The sequence below is a fragment of the Gouania willdenowi genome, chromosome 16 (assembly GCF_900634775.1).
Source record: "Gouania willdenowi chromosome 16, fGouWil2.1, whole genome shotgun sequence".
Classification (NCBI taxonomy): domain Eukaryota; kingdom Metazoa; phylum Chordata; class Actinopteri; order Blenniiformes; family Gobiesocidae; genus Gouania; species Gouania willdenowi.
In genome coordinates, this window is record NC_041059.1 from 12,374,483 (window position 1) to 12,390,730 (window position 16,248).

The 16,248-nt window shown below is 41.8% G+C and overlaps 1 protein-coding gene across 1 annotated transcript; it reads left to right on the forward strand.

The window, feature by feature from the left end:
- Window positions 1–1,660: 1,660 nt before the first annotated feature.
- On the forward strand, window positions 1,661–16,044 carry ntd5 (ntl-dependent gene 5). The gene is made up of 8 exons (XM_028469808.1): window positions 1,661–1,791; window positions 5,552–5,686; window positions 8,031–8,222; window positions 12,453–12,558; window positions 13,052–13,128; window positions 14,408–14,590; window positions 14,669–14,866; window positions 14,952–16,044. Exons 1-8 carry the CDS (start codon window positions 1,725–1,727, stop codon window positions 15,032–15,034), a joined length of 1,041 nt encoding a protein of 346 aa, XP_028325609.1. The 5' UTR covers window positions 1,661–1,724; the 3' UTR covers window positions 15,035–16,044.
- Window positions 16,045–16,248: the final 204 nt, after the last annotated feature.

The following is a 16,248-nucleotide window of genomic DNA, read 5'->3' on the forward strand; positions in this document are numbered from 1 at the left end:
AATACTGTAGATATTATGTTGAAGGTTAAAACTTATGTGACCAATTGGTTAATAATAAATGGGTGAGTTTTTCTCATACCTACTGTTGTTGACTATTGTTCTCTGTTTGAGTAACGTCACTTGATGAAGACTTTTCTAACATTCCACACTACAAAATAAGTAATAAAAGTGTGTACGATTTGTGCTGATATCGTATCGGATTGATATCGGCATCGACCAATAATCAAGGCTGCAATATCGGTATCGTATCGGAAGTGAAAAAGTTGCAATTACAAGTACTCTGTTATTGTAATTGAGTTGCTTTTATGGGTACTTGTGCTTTTTTGAGTATATTTCTAAATCAGTCATTTTACTTGTGCTTAAGTATGTTTTAAAAGTAAATAGTTTTTTTTTGACATATTGTAAATGTGCCAGAGTTAGCAAAAATGCTAATTTGCATCTGTTGTCATTTGGAAAGTGCACAAAATTAAAAAAAAACACTCACCAATCACATATACAAAATCAACAAATATGTGTATAGAATTATTAACATAATCCATCTGTTCTTAGTCATGCCATTTCTGACCAACACCAGCCACTTTCTTGGGTTCAGGTTGGGGGTTTCTACCCATTATGTTGTTACCCACATGGCATATTTGGCATGGCACTGATTTAGAGTTCATAAATTTAGCTAGACTTAGAATGTGTCTTTATTCTTAAATGAATTGATTAGTGTTACTTTATGTAAAAAAAAATAACTGTATATTTTGACAAACCTTTTATTTTATACAGATCCCTGTGTGGAAAATACATTAAGGTCCAATTATGCAAGATTTGTCTCTTCCTTTTTAAGTTTATACACGAGATGTTTACTGTACGCAAGGGAAACGTGGCAAGATTTATTACCAAAAATAAACATGGGGGGGTAAAAGTAACTAGTAACGTTTACTTTAATTACTCTTTAATTGAGCTACTTTTTACTTGCACTTGAGTATTTTAAGTATGACTTACTTGTACTTGAGTTCATTTTAAATCCAGTAACAGTACTTGTACTTGAGTAGATATCAGTACTCTTTACTACTCTGATAGGGAGTCATGGTTACATCTTCATCAGTCCTGATGAAGCAATGTTGTTGTTTTGTTTTCCCCTCTGTTTGCACTCAATGTGTGCACTCCTCTTTCAAAATTGTGTTTTTGGCAAAACAAAGGCAATTAGAGCCTGGCTTTTACATTTCAGCGTTTTTACAAGCATCTGATGAAAAACAAAAAGCAATAAAGGTTAAAGACGTGATAAAAAAGAAAGCACTCTTTCCTGTAAACTTTGTTGAAGCAACGAAAACACAAAGTGCAGCTTCCACGAATTTCGCAACAGGCGAATTTGGTGGGAATTGACAGATTGAGAGCATGTACTGAGTTCATTACATGTGCGTGCAGTAATCATCTCAATGTCATCCGGTTTATACGCTGTATCAACAAAAATAGGTGAAAGGTCTTTTAGTCTGGAATTTTCCTCACTTCTTGTCCTCCCTTTTATTCAACACGAACCAGATGTGCACTTCAGGGCTATACCGTACCCCCTTTCTTTTTTTTTTTAAGTCACCCACCCCTTTCTGGAGCTCTCCCACTCCTTCACCCATCTCCTCCCACCCATTGCCCCCTCCCCCCCACTCCCACTCCACCACCTCTTTAAAAATGCTGCTATGTGCCTGTCCTTTACTCAGAACGTGTGAGGCCTGCCTTCCAGGATGGACTGTGTGTTGCTGCTGCTGTCTCTGTGGGCTCTGGTGACAACTGTGTACCTACAGGATACAGGTAGGCCCTCCATCGCTCACACCTGAAGAGAAACACATGTAGCTACTGATGTAAGCGGCTGCGATGAGCTGAACTTCCCTTATTAGAATTATTCATCCACTGTTAAAACGGAATAATTAAGAAAACTTGAGAAATCAAGGAAACCCTGTGCTGCAACATTTGCAATAAGTTGTTATATCATTAGCCTAAGTCTTATTTTATTGTTGTACCAGTCACATTTACATTGTTTTGTGAAGAGTCACTACTATTAATTCTAAAATTGGCCAGTAAGAATTTGTTTAATTGCTAAATAGCGTGATTCACCGAAGTAGCAAAACCTAGTCAACCCAACGATAGTTATAAGCTACATTCAATGGATAAAACAATGAATAAATAATTGCATTTGAATAATTTTAAAAAAGTTCCTCATTGCATTTTCTTCATATGTTTATTTGTCTTTCCTTTAACACTAAATCAAATGAGGTAGTTCAATTCTTTTTAACAATGACCAGTGTTAGGGTTGTTAAGTTGGACCCATAAACAAACACAACACCCAAAGTGTGGGTCGACGTGAATTTATTTAACAAAAAGTGTCCTCTTGGCTTGGCTTGATCCTGGGAGTGGCTCCAGAGCAGGCTCGGGTACTAGAGGAATAAAAGTCCAGAATCAAAAATAAAACTTGGCAAAAGGCATAGACTTCAGGATATCTCTAGAGTAGAAGTACCGCAGCATAGACGGAACAATCCAACGATGAGTGGAGGTGAGTCTGAGGCTTTTGTATTGCAGTGATGAGTCATTGGAACCAGGTGTGCCTGCTCGGAGTCCACGCCCCACCAGAACCAAGCCTAAAAGAAAAACAAAGAGCCACAAGAGGGAGACAAAAACAGGCACATATGGCCAAAAACATAACAGGACCCCTCCCTCAACGGACACCTCCTGGCGTCCTACCAGGCCTGTCAGGGAACCGGCGATAGAAGTCCCTCAGTAGACCAGGGTCCAGGATAAGGCGACGAGAAACCCACGACCGCTCCTCAGGGCCATAACCCTCCCAATCAACAAGAAATTGGAATCCACGCCCCCGGCGGCGCACATCCAGGATCCGACTAACCGTGAAGGCAGGGTGACCCTCAACGAGCCGGGAGGGAGGCGGGGGGATGGCCGGAGGGCACAAAGGACTGGACATGACGGGCTTGATCAAGGAAACGTGGAACACGGGATGAACTCGTAGAGCAGCGGACAATTTAAGTTTGACAGAGACGGGGTTCACAATCTTCTCAATCTCGTATGGTCCCACATACCTCGGAGCCAGTTTCTTGCAGTCCACTTGGAGGGGCAGATCACAGGAAGAGAGCCACACCCTCTGTCCCGTTTGGTAGACCGGTGCTGCCGTGCGACGGCGGTTGGCAGTTTGCTGGCTACGAGCTGCAGAACGTGTGAGGGCAGAACGGACGGTATTCCAAACGGCTCGGAACCGACGAAGATGGGCCTGAACAGATGGGACAGCCACCTCCCGTTCTTGTGCAGGAAACAGAAGCGGCTGGAAACCAAGAGAAGCCATGAAAGGAGAGAGTCCAGTAGCAGAACTTGACATGGAATTGTGTGCATATTCAACCCAAGGAAGAAAAGTGGACCAAGCAGTAGGATGGCGGGCTGTCACACAACGAAGGGCAGTTTCGAGACATTGGTTTGCCCTCTCTGCCTGACCGTTTGACTGTGGATGAAAACCTGAGGAAAGGCTGGCTGTTGCTCCAATGGCCTGACAGAATGCTCTCCATACTTGCGAAGAGAATTGAGGTCCACGATCCGATACGATGTCCACAGGGATCCCGTGTAAACGAAAAACATGTTGGACTAACAAGTTAGCCGTCTCCAAGGCAGATGGGAGTTTGGGAAGGGGGACAAAATGGACTCCCTTGGAGAAACGATCGATAATGGTTAGGATAACTGAATTACCTTCGGATTGGGGCAGGCCGGTAACAAAGTCCACCGCAATATTAGACCAGGGTCGTGAGGGCACCGGAAGAGGATGCAGCAAACCGGCAGGAGGCAAGTGAGATGACTTGCTACGGGCACAGATATCACAAGCAGACACAAACTCACGGACGTCAGAACCCATTGAGGGCCACCAAAATCTCTGTTTAATGAAGGTCATAGTGCGTTGGATACCTGGGTGGCAGCAGAGCTTGGAGGAGTGGCCCCACTGGAGAACTTGGGAACGAATTGAGGCTGGGACAAAAAGGCGATTAGGCGGGCCCTCCGAGCGTTGGGCCTCCATGACTGTGTCTTCAATCTCCCAGTGGGCAGCAACAACCACACAGGAAGGGGGCAGTATGGTGCCTGGAACAGATTCAACAGGGTCAGAAGTGTAAAGCCGGGACAAGGCATCAGGCTTGCCGTTCTTTGAGCCTGGTCGGTAGGTCAAAGTGAAGTTGAACCTGCTTAAAAAAAGGGCCCAACGTGCTTGGCGGGGGTTGAGCCTTTGTGCTGACCGGAGGTAAGAAAGGTTCTTGTGGTCAGTCCAAATGATAAAGGATTGCTGCGCCCCCTCCAACCAGTGTCTCCATTCTTGGAGGGCTGAAACTACAGCCAATAGCTCACGGTTACCTATGTCATAGTTTCTCTCCGCCTCAGAAAGCCTCTTCGAAAAAAAAGCACATGGGTGTAGCTTGTTGGTCTCAGCAGAGCATTGGGACAGAATGGCACCCACACCTAGATCGGATGCATCCACCTTCACAACAAACTGTCGACTGGGGTCTGGATGGATGAGTACAGGTGCAGTGGTGAACCTCCGTTTGAGCAGGTCAAACGCACTCTGAGCATCAGAGGTCCAGGTGAAGGGAATGGAGCTCGAGGCACATATAAAACAGGCACATATGGCCAAAAACATAACAGACCAGTACTGCAAACATGAATCAAATATCCATACAGGACTTCTGAATGTGTGAAAACCAACAATATTAAAATCTCTGCTCTAACAGACAAACATACCACCACAGGAATGAATAATTTCTTAAAACTGCTCGTTGTCAAACATCTGCATGCAGAATGACTGAGATGGAGATAGTTATTCATCATGTAACTAAATATGCATAATAAACATTAATACTATTTATGTGAGATATTTTTCTACTTATATCATTACAAAACAGTGAATAGTATAAATAGTATATATTGGTAATTACCTTATAGGTTGAAAATAATGTATTAAGAATGTCTTAATCCTAGCTTCACCTCTAAATGTGTGTTTATACCTCTGTGCATGGATAAATATGCTCCTTATTAATATAATGTCAGATCATCACTGAGTTGGTTGTGATTGTCTGTTATTCTGCTGCATGTACAGTATGTACAGTACACCATGTATCTAAGCTGCGCTTCCATGGGTGGAGCACATGCATATTTGCGTTTCACGTGCAGAGTGATTACAGTATAGCACACATGTTTTTATTCAGAAAGTTTCAAGAATGGGGAGTCTACTGTGTCTCCCCCCTCTGCCTCTCATGTCTGCGGCATATTAATGGTGTGTAAAGCCTATACTGGATGTAGAAGATTTAGTTTTTATGATGATTGAAAATACACAGAAGAGTTTTTTTTTCCACGTAGAAAGTAGTTACAAAGTCTGCCATCCAAGCAGAAAACTACCAATAACCAGAAATGGTGGCCTTGGACCTTTGTTGTGTGTGGGTTTTTTGTTTGTTTTGTTTTTATTTACAAGGGGGCCGGAGGTGCAAACAAAGGACAATTCTAGTGAGGGTGTGATGGTGTGTGGGTGTCATGGCAGGGTCATGTCCGGAGAGACTCCTGGGGGAGGAGAGGAGGAGGACGTGCCCTCGGCCCTGCAAAACTGACAGTGACTGCGGCAGCAAACGTCAGTGTCTGTGCGACGGCCAGTGTGGGCTCAGCTGTGTGGTTCCAGGTAAGCCTCTTTGCACACATGGTCTCTGTGGACACCACCACTGTGGGCTCAGCCAGTCAAAGTGTTTGCATGTGTGTATATTCAGCTGAGCCAACATACATCTGTGATGCATGGGTTCCTCCCAGGAAACTAAACTAAAAGTCACAGTTCTGTCTGCTGCCAATCTGGCCTCAAAGTTTCAAACAGTGCTGAGTGCATCGCTTTTTTATGATGGTAGTAAACACAAGTAGACAAACTACTTAACTTCGTTACTTGAGTGAAATAGATACTCCAACACAAGTGAAAGTACGACTTAATACGACTTAAGTAAAAGTACTTGTGAGATATTTCCTTTATTTCTGTATTTTTAAAATGTTATCTCTTGTAGGCTCTGACACTCTGTTGCTTTGGTTCAGAGTTGAACAACTTCTATCACAACGGGAGCCACAAAAATGAATTTGTCTGATCAAAGGGCCACATTATCAACATTCATGACAGCATTTAGAATATTGACCAATCTGAGCGTTAACACAGGAATCAACAGAGAGTGTTTACAGTAATCGTATGTGTTTTTCTGTCACTCTGTGTATGTTTGTTGTTGCTTTGCTTGTTGTGATTGCATTTTGTGCATTTCTGTTGTCCTCTTGTGTATTTTTCCCGCAAAATGTATGTTTTTTGGAGTCATATTGTGTATTTATATTGTCATTTTGTGTTTTGTGATTTTTGTGTATTTCTGTGATTGTTTTGCTTGTTTGTAAGTACTGTGGGTTTGCAGAGTAAATATTAGTTTTTCTTGTCTTTTTGTGTACTTTTGTTGTCATTTTCTGTCATTTTGTTTGTTACTGTTGTCGTTTTGTTCATTTCTGAAGAGGTTTTGTGTGTTTTTGAAGTATTTTCTGTGTTTTTCTTGTCTTTTACTGTATTTTCCTGCAATGCTGTAACTCTTTGTAAGTTTTAATGTATTCTTGCTTTTGTTTTGTGTCTTTCTCTGTCATTACTTTGGGGGCCGCATAAAAGTAGACCGAGTTGCCAGTTGCCCATGTCTGCTTTAGCTACATGTTTGGTTTCCAACACACACACACACATTGCACACTGTTTTCCCATAACCTCAAGGTCATGATGCAGTCGGCTGGACGAGATCATAGTGATAAATCAGCCAAAACATGTTTGCACCAGCCCCCATTGTACTGGGCACACCCGGCCCAAGAAGATAAAATGTCTGTACTCAATTCTCTGTACTCACCAGCGTGTGAGCTGTTTGCAGGAGCAGCAAGTCTTCAAGAACTTTCCTTGTGACTAATTAGACTAAATTACACTGAGAATTGGTACTGCTTTGTCATCCGTCCTCAGAGCTGTTAAATTAAAAGATCCTGGAAGAGGGTAGAGAAAAGCTAGGCTGGCGATAAGCCACACCCATTTCCTTACTTTTTGTAAGAAAGTTGGTTTCTGCTCACTTCCTTAGTTCGAAAGAAACTGAACTAATCACAGTCATACAGAAAGAAAGTCATATCTCCTACGCCAAGCAGTGTAAAAAAAAACATGGCATCCGTCACAGAGAAGAATTTCTACGCTTGTAACACTATTGTTTTCACGTCTCCTCATCATTTGATCGGTTACTCTGCGCATGTTTGCCCCGCCCTGTTCAGCCCCCCAGAGATAATAATAATAATAATAATAATGCATTGGATTTTATATAGAACTTTATCATAGACACTCAAAGCACTTTACAGAATTAAGGCATTATTCTTTCACTCCACACTTAGTGGTGGTAAGCTACTACTGTAGCCACAGCTGCCCTGGTGAGCACTCCCAGACTAAACGCCTGTATTAAACATTGAATGATACAAAGAGATTGGGATGGATTCCAGACTTACATACGGATGCATTTGCATAAAACTTACTTTGAAAGTAATTCAAAATCTCAAACCTAATTTTCATCATCATAATTGCAAATAAGAAAACACTGATGCACAATGTGTTACATGTTTATAGTACTCAAGAACACTGTGTGGAGTTTAATGAACCACAGTAACATTCAAGGTTGTGTTAAATAAAACAAACCAACAAAATCACCATTAATCACAGAAAGAACAAAGAACTGTTAAATAGGCTCAACATTGCACAAATAAAAGTAAGTCTGAGTTTAAAAAAAGTACATCCATGGAAAGGTAATAGAGTAAAAATCACATTATTTATTAGAATACCCAAGTAAAATACAAAGTTCAAAAAAGTATAATACTTAAGTACATTTACTTTGTTACTGTCCACCACTGGTATTAAACAAAGGCTGTTTGTATGGATTCCTTAGCTTAAACAATCTCATTAGTACAAACTAATCTTTAGTCTAATACAATCTCTTCCTCAGGTCGCACTTGTCCCTGGCCTCTTCCTCCCAGTGACTCCACAGAGGATCGCCTTCTCTCTCCCACTCACTCTTTTTCAGCCCTGCTTGAAGTGCGTTGTAAGCCAGGCTTCAAGCTGTCCACTGGATTGGATGCCACTATTCGTCGTTGTCAGGGTGACCGGCAGTGGAGCGGGGATGAGCCCATCTGCACAGGTGGGTTTTGCACAAACATGAATGTCTGCAGATGTGCACTGCTGTGCAGGATTCTCACCCTCTGAGCCAGGCTCTGCTGCAGTTTGTTTCCTGAAGTGAGTTCAGCTGCATTTTATTGAATAACAGGAGCGTAGGTTAGAGAAGACAGAGGAGAAAGGCCAGCTTTGTGTGTTACTATGAGAGAGAGAGAGAGAGAGAGAGAGAGAGAGAGAGAGAGAGAGAGAGAGAGAGAGAGAGAGAGAGAGAGAGAGTAAAGCCCTCTGTGACTGTGTCGATTTCCACATTGCACAACTGGGACTTAGTCTTGCCGTTACCATAGCAACCAGAGCTTCAGCTGTGCAGTGAGGCAGTCTGAGGAGTTTAGTGCTGAACTGGTGACAAGTTTAAATTATAGATAAAGCTGAAGGAGCAGGAGTTTGTATTTGGATGCAGGCATATGCACCGCCATGTGTGTGCATCAGGGCTTTTAGAGTTCAAGAAAACTATTAGTACAAACAACAAATAATGGCATTTATTAGCTGGATACCAGAAAGCATGACATGCGATGCTGTAAAGAGCATCTGCAGCAAAAACCCTAATGTGAAAAGTTGATTCCATGTGGCAACTTATGAATGAATAGGTGGTCCTGTCTACCTCCTGATGAAATGAACGGGTTGCTATGAGGCCTTTGCAGAGTCTAATGGATCAGGATCAGCATCAGCATCAGCATCAGCATCAGCATCAGCATCAGCATCAGCATCAGCATCAGCATCAGGATCAGCATCAGGATCAGCATCAGCATCAGCATCAGCATCAGCATCAGCATCAGGATCAGGATCAGGATCAGCATCAGCATCAGCATCAGCATCAGCATCAGGATCAGCATCAGCATCAGGATCAGGATCAGAATCAGCATCAGCATCAGCATCAGCATCAGCATCAGCATCAGCATCAGCATCAGGATCAGCATCAGGATCAGGATCAGGATCAGGAAGGCATGTTCAGCTGTAGGGAAGCAGCTTTCCATCATTAAGACGGGAATATTAAGCTTCAAATCTGGCAGTTAATGTGTTAAATATACTGTGAAAAACTATAAAATAAAATGAGCAGACGACAAGAATGCATGACTAATAGGTAGGGATGTCCCGATACAACTTTTTCACTTCCAATATGATACCGATATTGCAGCCTTGCGTAACGGCTGATACCGATATTGATCCGATACGATATCAGCACGAATCATACCTACATTTATTACTTATTTTGTTGTGTGGAACGTTAGAAAAGGCTTGATCAAGTGATGTCACTCAAACAGAGAACAATAGTCAACAGTAGGTTATTGTGTTGGAGTGTGAACCACAGTCACCTATGGATAGAAGTGCTGGAGCGGAACATTTTATAGGAGAGCTTATATCGGTGATTTTAGATGCAGTACGATAAAATATAAAATATATTCTTTTTCTGGCTGATATTGGAACAATATCCATTATCAATATCGGATCGGGACACCTCTACAAATAGGATCAAGCAATGTTTCTGCAGCAGTGTTAGGGTTAATAGTCACTGTCTGCTAATTAATATAAACATATATAACCATTCAGTAGAGACATGCTTAATGATCCATTCATGCATTCAATCCTCCATCCATCCATTCATCCATCCATCCACCCAATCATCTATTCATCCATTCATCCATCAATGCCAGCATTGAGATAAAACCCATTACTGATTTTCATTTTTCAAACAAACCTTATCTACATGCAGCACATAAACACCCTCAGGTCAGCCTGTCATTTCTCATGATAATAATGCCCTTATTAGACACCTGCAGCTACACTAACATATGCCCAGCTGGGTCTATAGTCTCACCTCCTAGATTTCTCCTAGATAGCTTTCCAAAGATGTGCAATAACTAAGGATACTAATCTCAGCCCGGATGCAGTTCCTTCCATCTGAGAGACGAGCAGAAGGTAGGTGGGTTTTTAAATGTGTGAGAGCGTTTGTATTGTGTGTCCTTTGCATGTGTGTCAGAGTGTGATCAAGCTCCTTCATGCTTGTTGAGAGGCAGTGGGCGGCCGATCACACAAAGTGGCACAAAGCTGCACACACTGTGCAAGTGTTCGTGTGTGTGTGTGTGTGTGTGTGTGTGTGTGTGTGTGTGTGTGTGTGTGTGTCATATCACATTTTCTGTGCACACGTAGTACATGCTTTTGTGAGTGAAGGGTTTTTGGGATACTGCACGTGTTACAGAGTTTGTTTGCATGCATGAATGTGTGCGTGTATGTGTGTGTGTGTGTGTGTGTGCGTGCACGTGTGTGTGAGTGTGTTTTTGTGTGGGTGACACATCACAGTCAGTAGAGTCAAAGCGCTCTTGCTCATACTGCTCCAGGCCTTCTGTTCCCTGTTGCTCTCTCTTCTCCTCTCACCCTCTTCCATCCGAGGCCTCTGATAAAGTCTCTTTCAACAATGGGAGCCAAGGACAGGCGTGCTGCTTGGGGCTGTTTGGTTTGTGGTGTGCAGATGCTTCTCTGTCCTTGTTTTTGTGTAAAAAAAAAAAAAAAGAAAAGAAAAAAAAACATGGTAGAAACAGGAAATGAAGCTCCCTGCACATGGATCCCGTTAGCGCCTTAATAACATTTATGATTGCTTTTCTCCTTCGTCTTCCTGGCAATCTCAGCTTCATGGTTTATTTGAAATAGGAGTTTAATGTACCTGTTTAAAAGCAGTGTGGTGCTGCAGCCAGTGTGGGTGGCAGCATTTTGAGGCATGAGAGGGGCGGCTTGTGAGAACAGAACTTGGCTCACGCTCTCATCCACAGCCAAACAGGCTTATAACTCTCACTCTCCCATAGGCCCCTTTACATTCTTATAATAATGTTCCTCGGCTTCAGATACCTGAGCGAGCCCTCAGGCAGGAGCTGTCTTTGAAATTTCAAGCCTTTTTCAGCATGAAAACTCCGCACAGGGTGCTGCTCGGGTCATTCCGACCTCTCTCCAAGCACCACTCTTGATATTTATACTTCTAGCAGCATGAAAGTGCCAGTTATTATACAAGGTTTGTTATAGCTGGGAGCTCAGAGAGGTGTCAGGTAGATTTTCACCTGCTTGCCCCACTGATATGTTACCCAACGAGGGTTATTTCAACCTAAATAGAACAAGGTTTGAGGTGAAACACAAGCTAAAAAGAGAGGCCTGTTAATGCACAGCAGGTACGGCCACAAGTGTTATCTATGAAGTTTTTTTTTTTTAAAAAATGTGATACACTATGATATTCTTCATACTCACCAACAAATATATTGATAATATTGCTCATTTTCACAGCATGATGGAATTTAGTTTTTATTTACAATTCTGTTTCAGTTCTAAACTTACTTCGGTTTCTTTCTTTTTTTTAGCATCAGTCAATGATGAATTGACTGAATCCTGTCTTTGTTTACATTTGGTCCTTTTTTTTTAGGATATTTTTTTCCCCCTAGCTTCTTCTGTTTACGATAGCCATTACTGCTGCTGTGATGTGCTAATTTCTTTATTTGTGAGACTAATAAACTATTATTTTAGCTCATGGTTAACGATTATTAGTCAACAAAACGACCACTACTAACCTTAATCCTGGGGGTGCTACTGCAGATTTGGCTCACCATGATAGTTTATCCCAAAAAATGATGATAACATGATCAACATGTTTTACATTTTTCAAATCGTGAGCCATTTTATGGTGTTATATCTGAAAAGGGGAAATTTAATTATCCGTGAATCATGACCCATGAGCAGTGAGTGGAAGGGCTGTGAAGTGGAGGTTGTGTATTGCAGTAAAGAGTCATTATCTGTTCATCTTAATGGCAACTGCTTCAGAACTTTCTCTGTTTGATGCCGTCCTATTTCTACAATGATTGTTTAAAAATGAAAATCACTGCAGTTTGAACTTTGCAGCAAATGATTCTGTAAACAGAAGGTTGGTTTCTGCACTCTATAACTGTCACATAAGTTAGGCAGTAAGTTTCTACTAAACAAATAGTCTACTTCATTTCATTGAATGTATTGATTCTTTAAAAGGGACAATGTAAATAAATAGATAGACATGCTGTAAATGAGCCAGAGTTAGCCAAAAGAGGCTAGTTTTCATCTGACAATTTGATTTAAATGCAATCAAGCAAAAGACAAGTAAAATAGTTTGTGCTGATATCTGTGCGTTATTGGATCTGTGAACCTCAATCAGTTTTGAGTGATGCTGCTTATTTTTTCTCCTCGTCAGCTGAGTCTGACTCAACCTGCCCTCTGCCTGACCAAGTGACGGCCACCTTCAGCATCCAGGGCTCAGCAGCCGTAGGAACCTCCATCCTCTACAGCTGCCTGTCTGGGTGAGTATGGGGATGGGGGTGGGGGGGGATGCTGTGATGGTGGGACTCTAAAACTGAAATGGTACAGAGAGGCAGAACTGGAGGAAGTGAGAAGATGGAGTGTGAAGAGTACAGGGAGGGGGTGAGTGAGTGAGTGAGTGAGTGAGGGGAAGGCTTGAATACCGTGGAGGTGTGAATGGCAGGGAATTCATTTTAATCTCCCAGCTGACGATCTCTCCTTTGCGCTAACTAGGTCATTACAGTCTAATCTTGTGTTGACTTTCATTTTACACACTGACTCATCTCAGAGAGGATGAGTCTGAGTGCATGTGTCGGCCACAAAATGTAGTCACTCTGAAAGAGACATCACACACACACACACACACACACACAAAGTTAAGAGGAAGTGCTTTTACACCACTTGTAAAGAGATGAAGCTCCATAAGTGGCAGCAGCACAAGAACATGTCCTTCCTCCATCTGCCTCCATCACTGCAGCCTTTTCTCTCCTGCAGGGCTCCCATTGTGGGGATCAGGGAAAACTTCTGTCAGGACAATCAGACCTGGCAGTACCCTCACCCCATATGTGAAAGTAAGTAAGTTAGCACCAGGCTTCTGCTCACCCTCATCTTATTTTATATTAGTGTAACATTTTGTTTTGGCAAAGGAAAACAAAATGGAGATAAAAAAAAAAAATACTAACATTTCTAAAAATTACACATATCAAGTATCTCTATTGTGTGCATTCAGACATTTAATAACAAAAAACTGAATTAAAGAAGAACCATTATTTGCTTGAGGCCTGCAGTTTTTTTTTTCTTCAGTTTTTCTTAAGCTGTTTCGCAGTGTTTTTCTGCCATCTAGTGGCAAATACTGGAACTTCCTGTAGTTGTCTTCTACATTTACACAATAGATTATAGCTAAGACAGGGTTTGTTATGGAAGCAGTATCAATGTTAAAAAAAAAAAAAAACGACCATGCTTTCTTGAGATTTAGATATAGAACAAATACCTTTCACATTGTTCTGCTGTTTCACATGTTTCTCTGGAAACTTATCAAGTTTCTCTAAATCCATCCCTTTAAACATCCATCCATCCAAACATTTAAACATCCAACCAGATCAAGAGAGAAGAAGTATCAGCCTGTATCATCAATGATGGTTTACATTAATATTCATCCCTTAAGGCGGGGGTTCACAACCTTAGGGTCACGAGACACCGAGAAGGGGTCCCTAGATCCCTTCAAGAAACCAAGAATTCTTCATTATTATTCCTTTTAATGCATTTTTTGCTACATTACTTTCATTTCTGCCACTTCTCCATCAAATTTTAATGCCTTTTCTGAACATTTTTCTACTTTCAAGACAATTTCCGCACTTATAAACCCTTTCCACCACTTTTCCCACCTAATGTCACATATGTTGACCCATTATTGTCACTTTTAACCATATTTCATGCTTATTTTTGCCAACCTAACAACATTCACGATTTGTCATGCCCATTATTTGCCAGTTTAAACAAATTGTTCTTACTTTTTAAAAGTAACTTACCCGTCTGCAACCACCTTCAGGTACAGAGGGGATCCCCAGTCTCTGGTACCTTTACTTTGGGAGTCTTAAAAGGTTTAGAACCACTTAAGGATTATCCTGCCAGAACAAAATCCCATCAATAAGACTGTTAAGCAATCAACCTTATTTCCTAACCACAGGTCATATTTTTGCATGGGTGATTATAATAATATTCTCTCAGGGTTTGAGTTTTCTTTTGAAACTGTACAGAATTGACTGTTCCTATAATTATAGTTTTATAATCCAGGTTAAACATGATCAGATCTGTCTCAGATAAAGTCAGTGTGCTTTATCTCTATTCCAGAGGTGTTCTGCCAGCCTCCTAAAGAGGTAGAGAAGGGCTATGTGGTGGCTGTCCAGAAGACAGAATATGAAGTTGGCTTTGACATCCACTACCTATGCAAGAAGAGTTTCTTGCTGGATGGACCGCAGAAGATCACCTGTCTGTCCAACGGGAGCTGGAGCGCATCTCCTCCACACTGTAGAGGCGAGTATATGGACTCACAGAGCGAACAGGAAACACGCTCAATGTTGTGATGGTTTCTGATGGTTGGTCTTCCCTCAGCTCGCTGTCTCATCCCTGCTGAGCGAAGCCGTGTGGTGATTGGTGGAGTCAAGCGTTGGCCTTTTGATGTTACCGATGCCATGGTTCCTCACGGGGAAAATGTCACATTCTTCTGCAAACATCCTCGTAAGCAGTGCAGCTTCACCACCCTCCAGGTCTGCTTTGATGGGAAGCTGCAGACACCGGCCTGTTACCTTGGTAACACTTTGATAACCTAATCCTTTCACTATTTTATTAAACAGTTGTGTTATCACCATTAATACTATATTTATTTTATTTTCAGAGCCTACATGGCTGCAGTTTAAACTTTTCCCTCATCGACTGGTCTCAGAAATTGAGAAGTGTGATCCAGGGGATGTCGAGTGAAGACAGTTTGACGCAGACGCTGACCCCGACTACTCTGGAGCTTCATGCGCTATGCTTTTTGGCCTCCTTACATGCATTTTTTTTTTTTTACTGCCCTTGAGGATCAAAGGCATCAACCTGACTTGTGGCCTCTTTATGCTGCACTAACTTTTGTCTGCACACTATCAGACTGCAGACATGATTATAACATGTAAACCAAGTGTATGACTTTGATCTTCCTCCAGCTTGAGTAAATGCCGCCATCTATGCAGTCCTTAGAGCGCATGTGTCAAACTCAAGGCCCAAGGGCAAAATCAAGATTCAATTGCGGTCTGCCCAAGAAAGTAAAAATGATAGAAAAAACATTAAAAATGTTGTAAATTACCAAATAATTCAGTTGTAGAGATCTCAGTCTCTCCAAAAACAAAATTCAAATAAAATCCACAATATTTGTAGCCTTGAACAATTCCAGATTCAGCCCCTGTACCAGCGACTGAGAACTACCTGTAATACAGATTCCGTCTGGATTTCCAGGCAACAATATTGTTCACTTCATATATCACATGATGGCAGTCATTTTTAATCCCAAGTTGTTGAAAGAATTCTCAATTATTCCAAAACATGGCAAATTTTCCTTAAATTATTGCACGAAATTTCGCAAAATCAGGGAAATTGACGTGAAAATCCTCCAGGTGCTGATACACTTTATCATTTATATGTGGAAATTGATGTTGAATTTGCTCTTTTTACCCACAAAAAAATCTGTGGCCCACTTAAGATCAAACTGCTCAGTATTTGGCCCCTGAATTAAAATGAGTTTGACATCCCTGCTTTAGACCTTAATGGTTTCTGCGTTGTACATTAGCTCATGCTGCATGTCATGTACTCTCATGTACTGATTTTTTCATTGAATTCATGACGAGCCTGTGATTCTTCACTGTGTGATCTGACATTTGCTCTCCTCACCCGGACACAGCGAGTCTGACTAGACTTGTAAGTTTGATTTATTGCAATAAAAAAATATCTCCAAATGTGTGTGTGTGTGTGTGTGTGTGTGTGTGCGTGCGTGCGTGCGTGCGTGTGTGCGTGTGTGTGTGTGTGTGGCTCTGCAGCTGATGCTTCCTCTGCAGGCTGCAGGTTCAACAACAGTACTCATAGGCTGAACATGGCTCCTGGTCGGACCCGGTAGGCTGCTCCTCCATAGCAACTCCCCCTGACCCCTCCCTCCCTCCCTC

Coding starts and splice junctions, on each gene's coding strand:
- ntd5 (XM_028469808.1), top strand. CDS start 1,725: ATGGACTGTGTGTTGCTGCTGCTGTCTCTGTGGGCTCTGGTGACAACT. Junction 1,792..5,551: donor TGTGTACCTACAGGATACAG/GTAGGCCCTCCA, acceptor GTGTCATGGCAG/GGTCATGTCCGGAGAGACTC. Junction 12,559..13,051: donor CTCTACAGCTGCCTGTCTGG/GTGAGTATGGGG, acceptor TCTCTCCTGCAG/GGCTCCCATTGTGGGGATCA.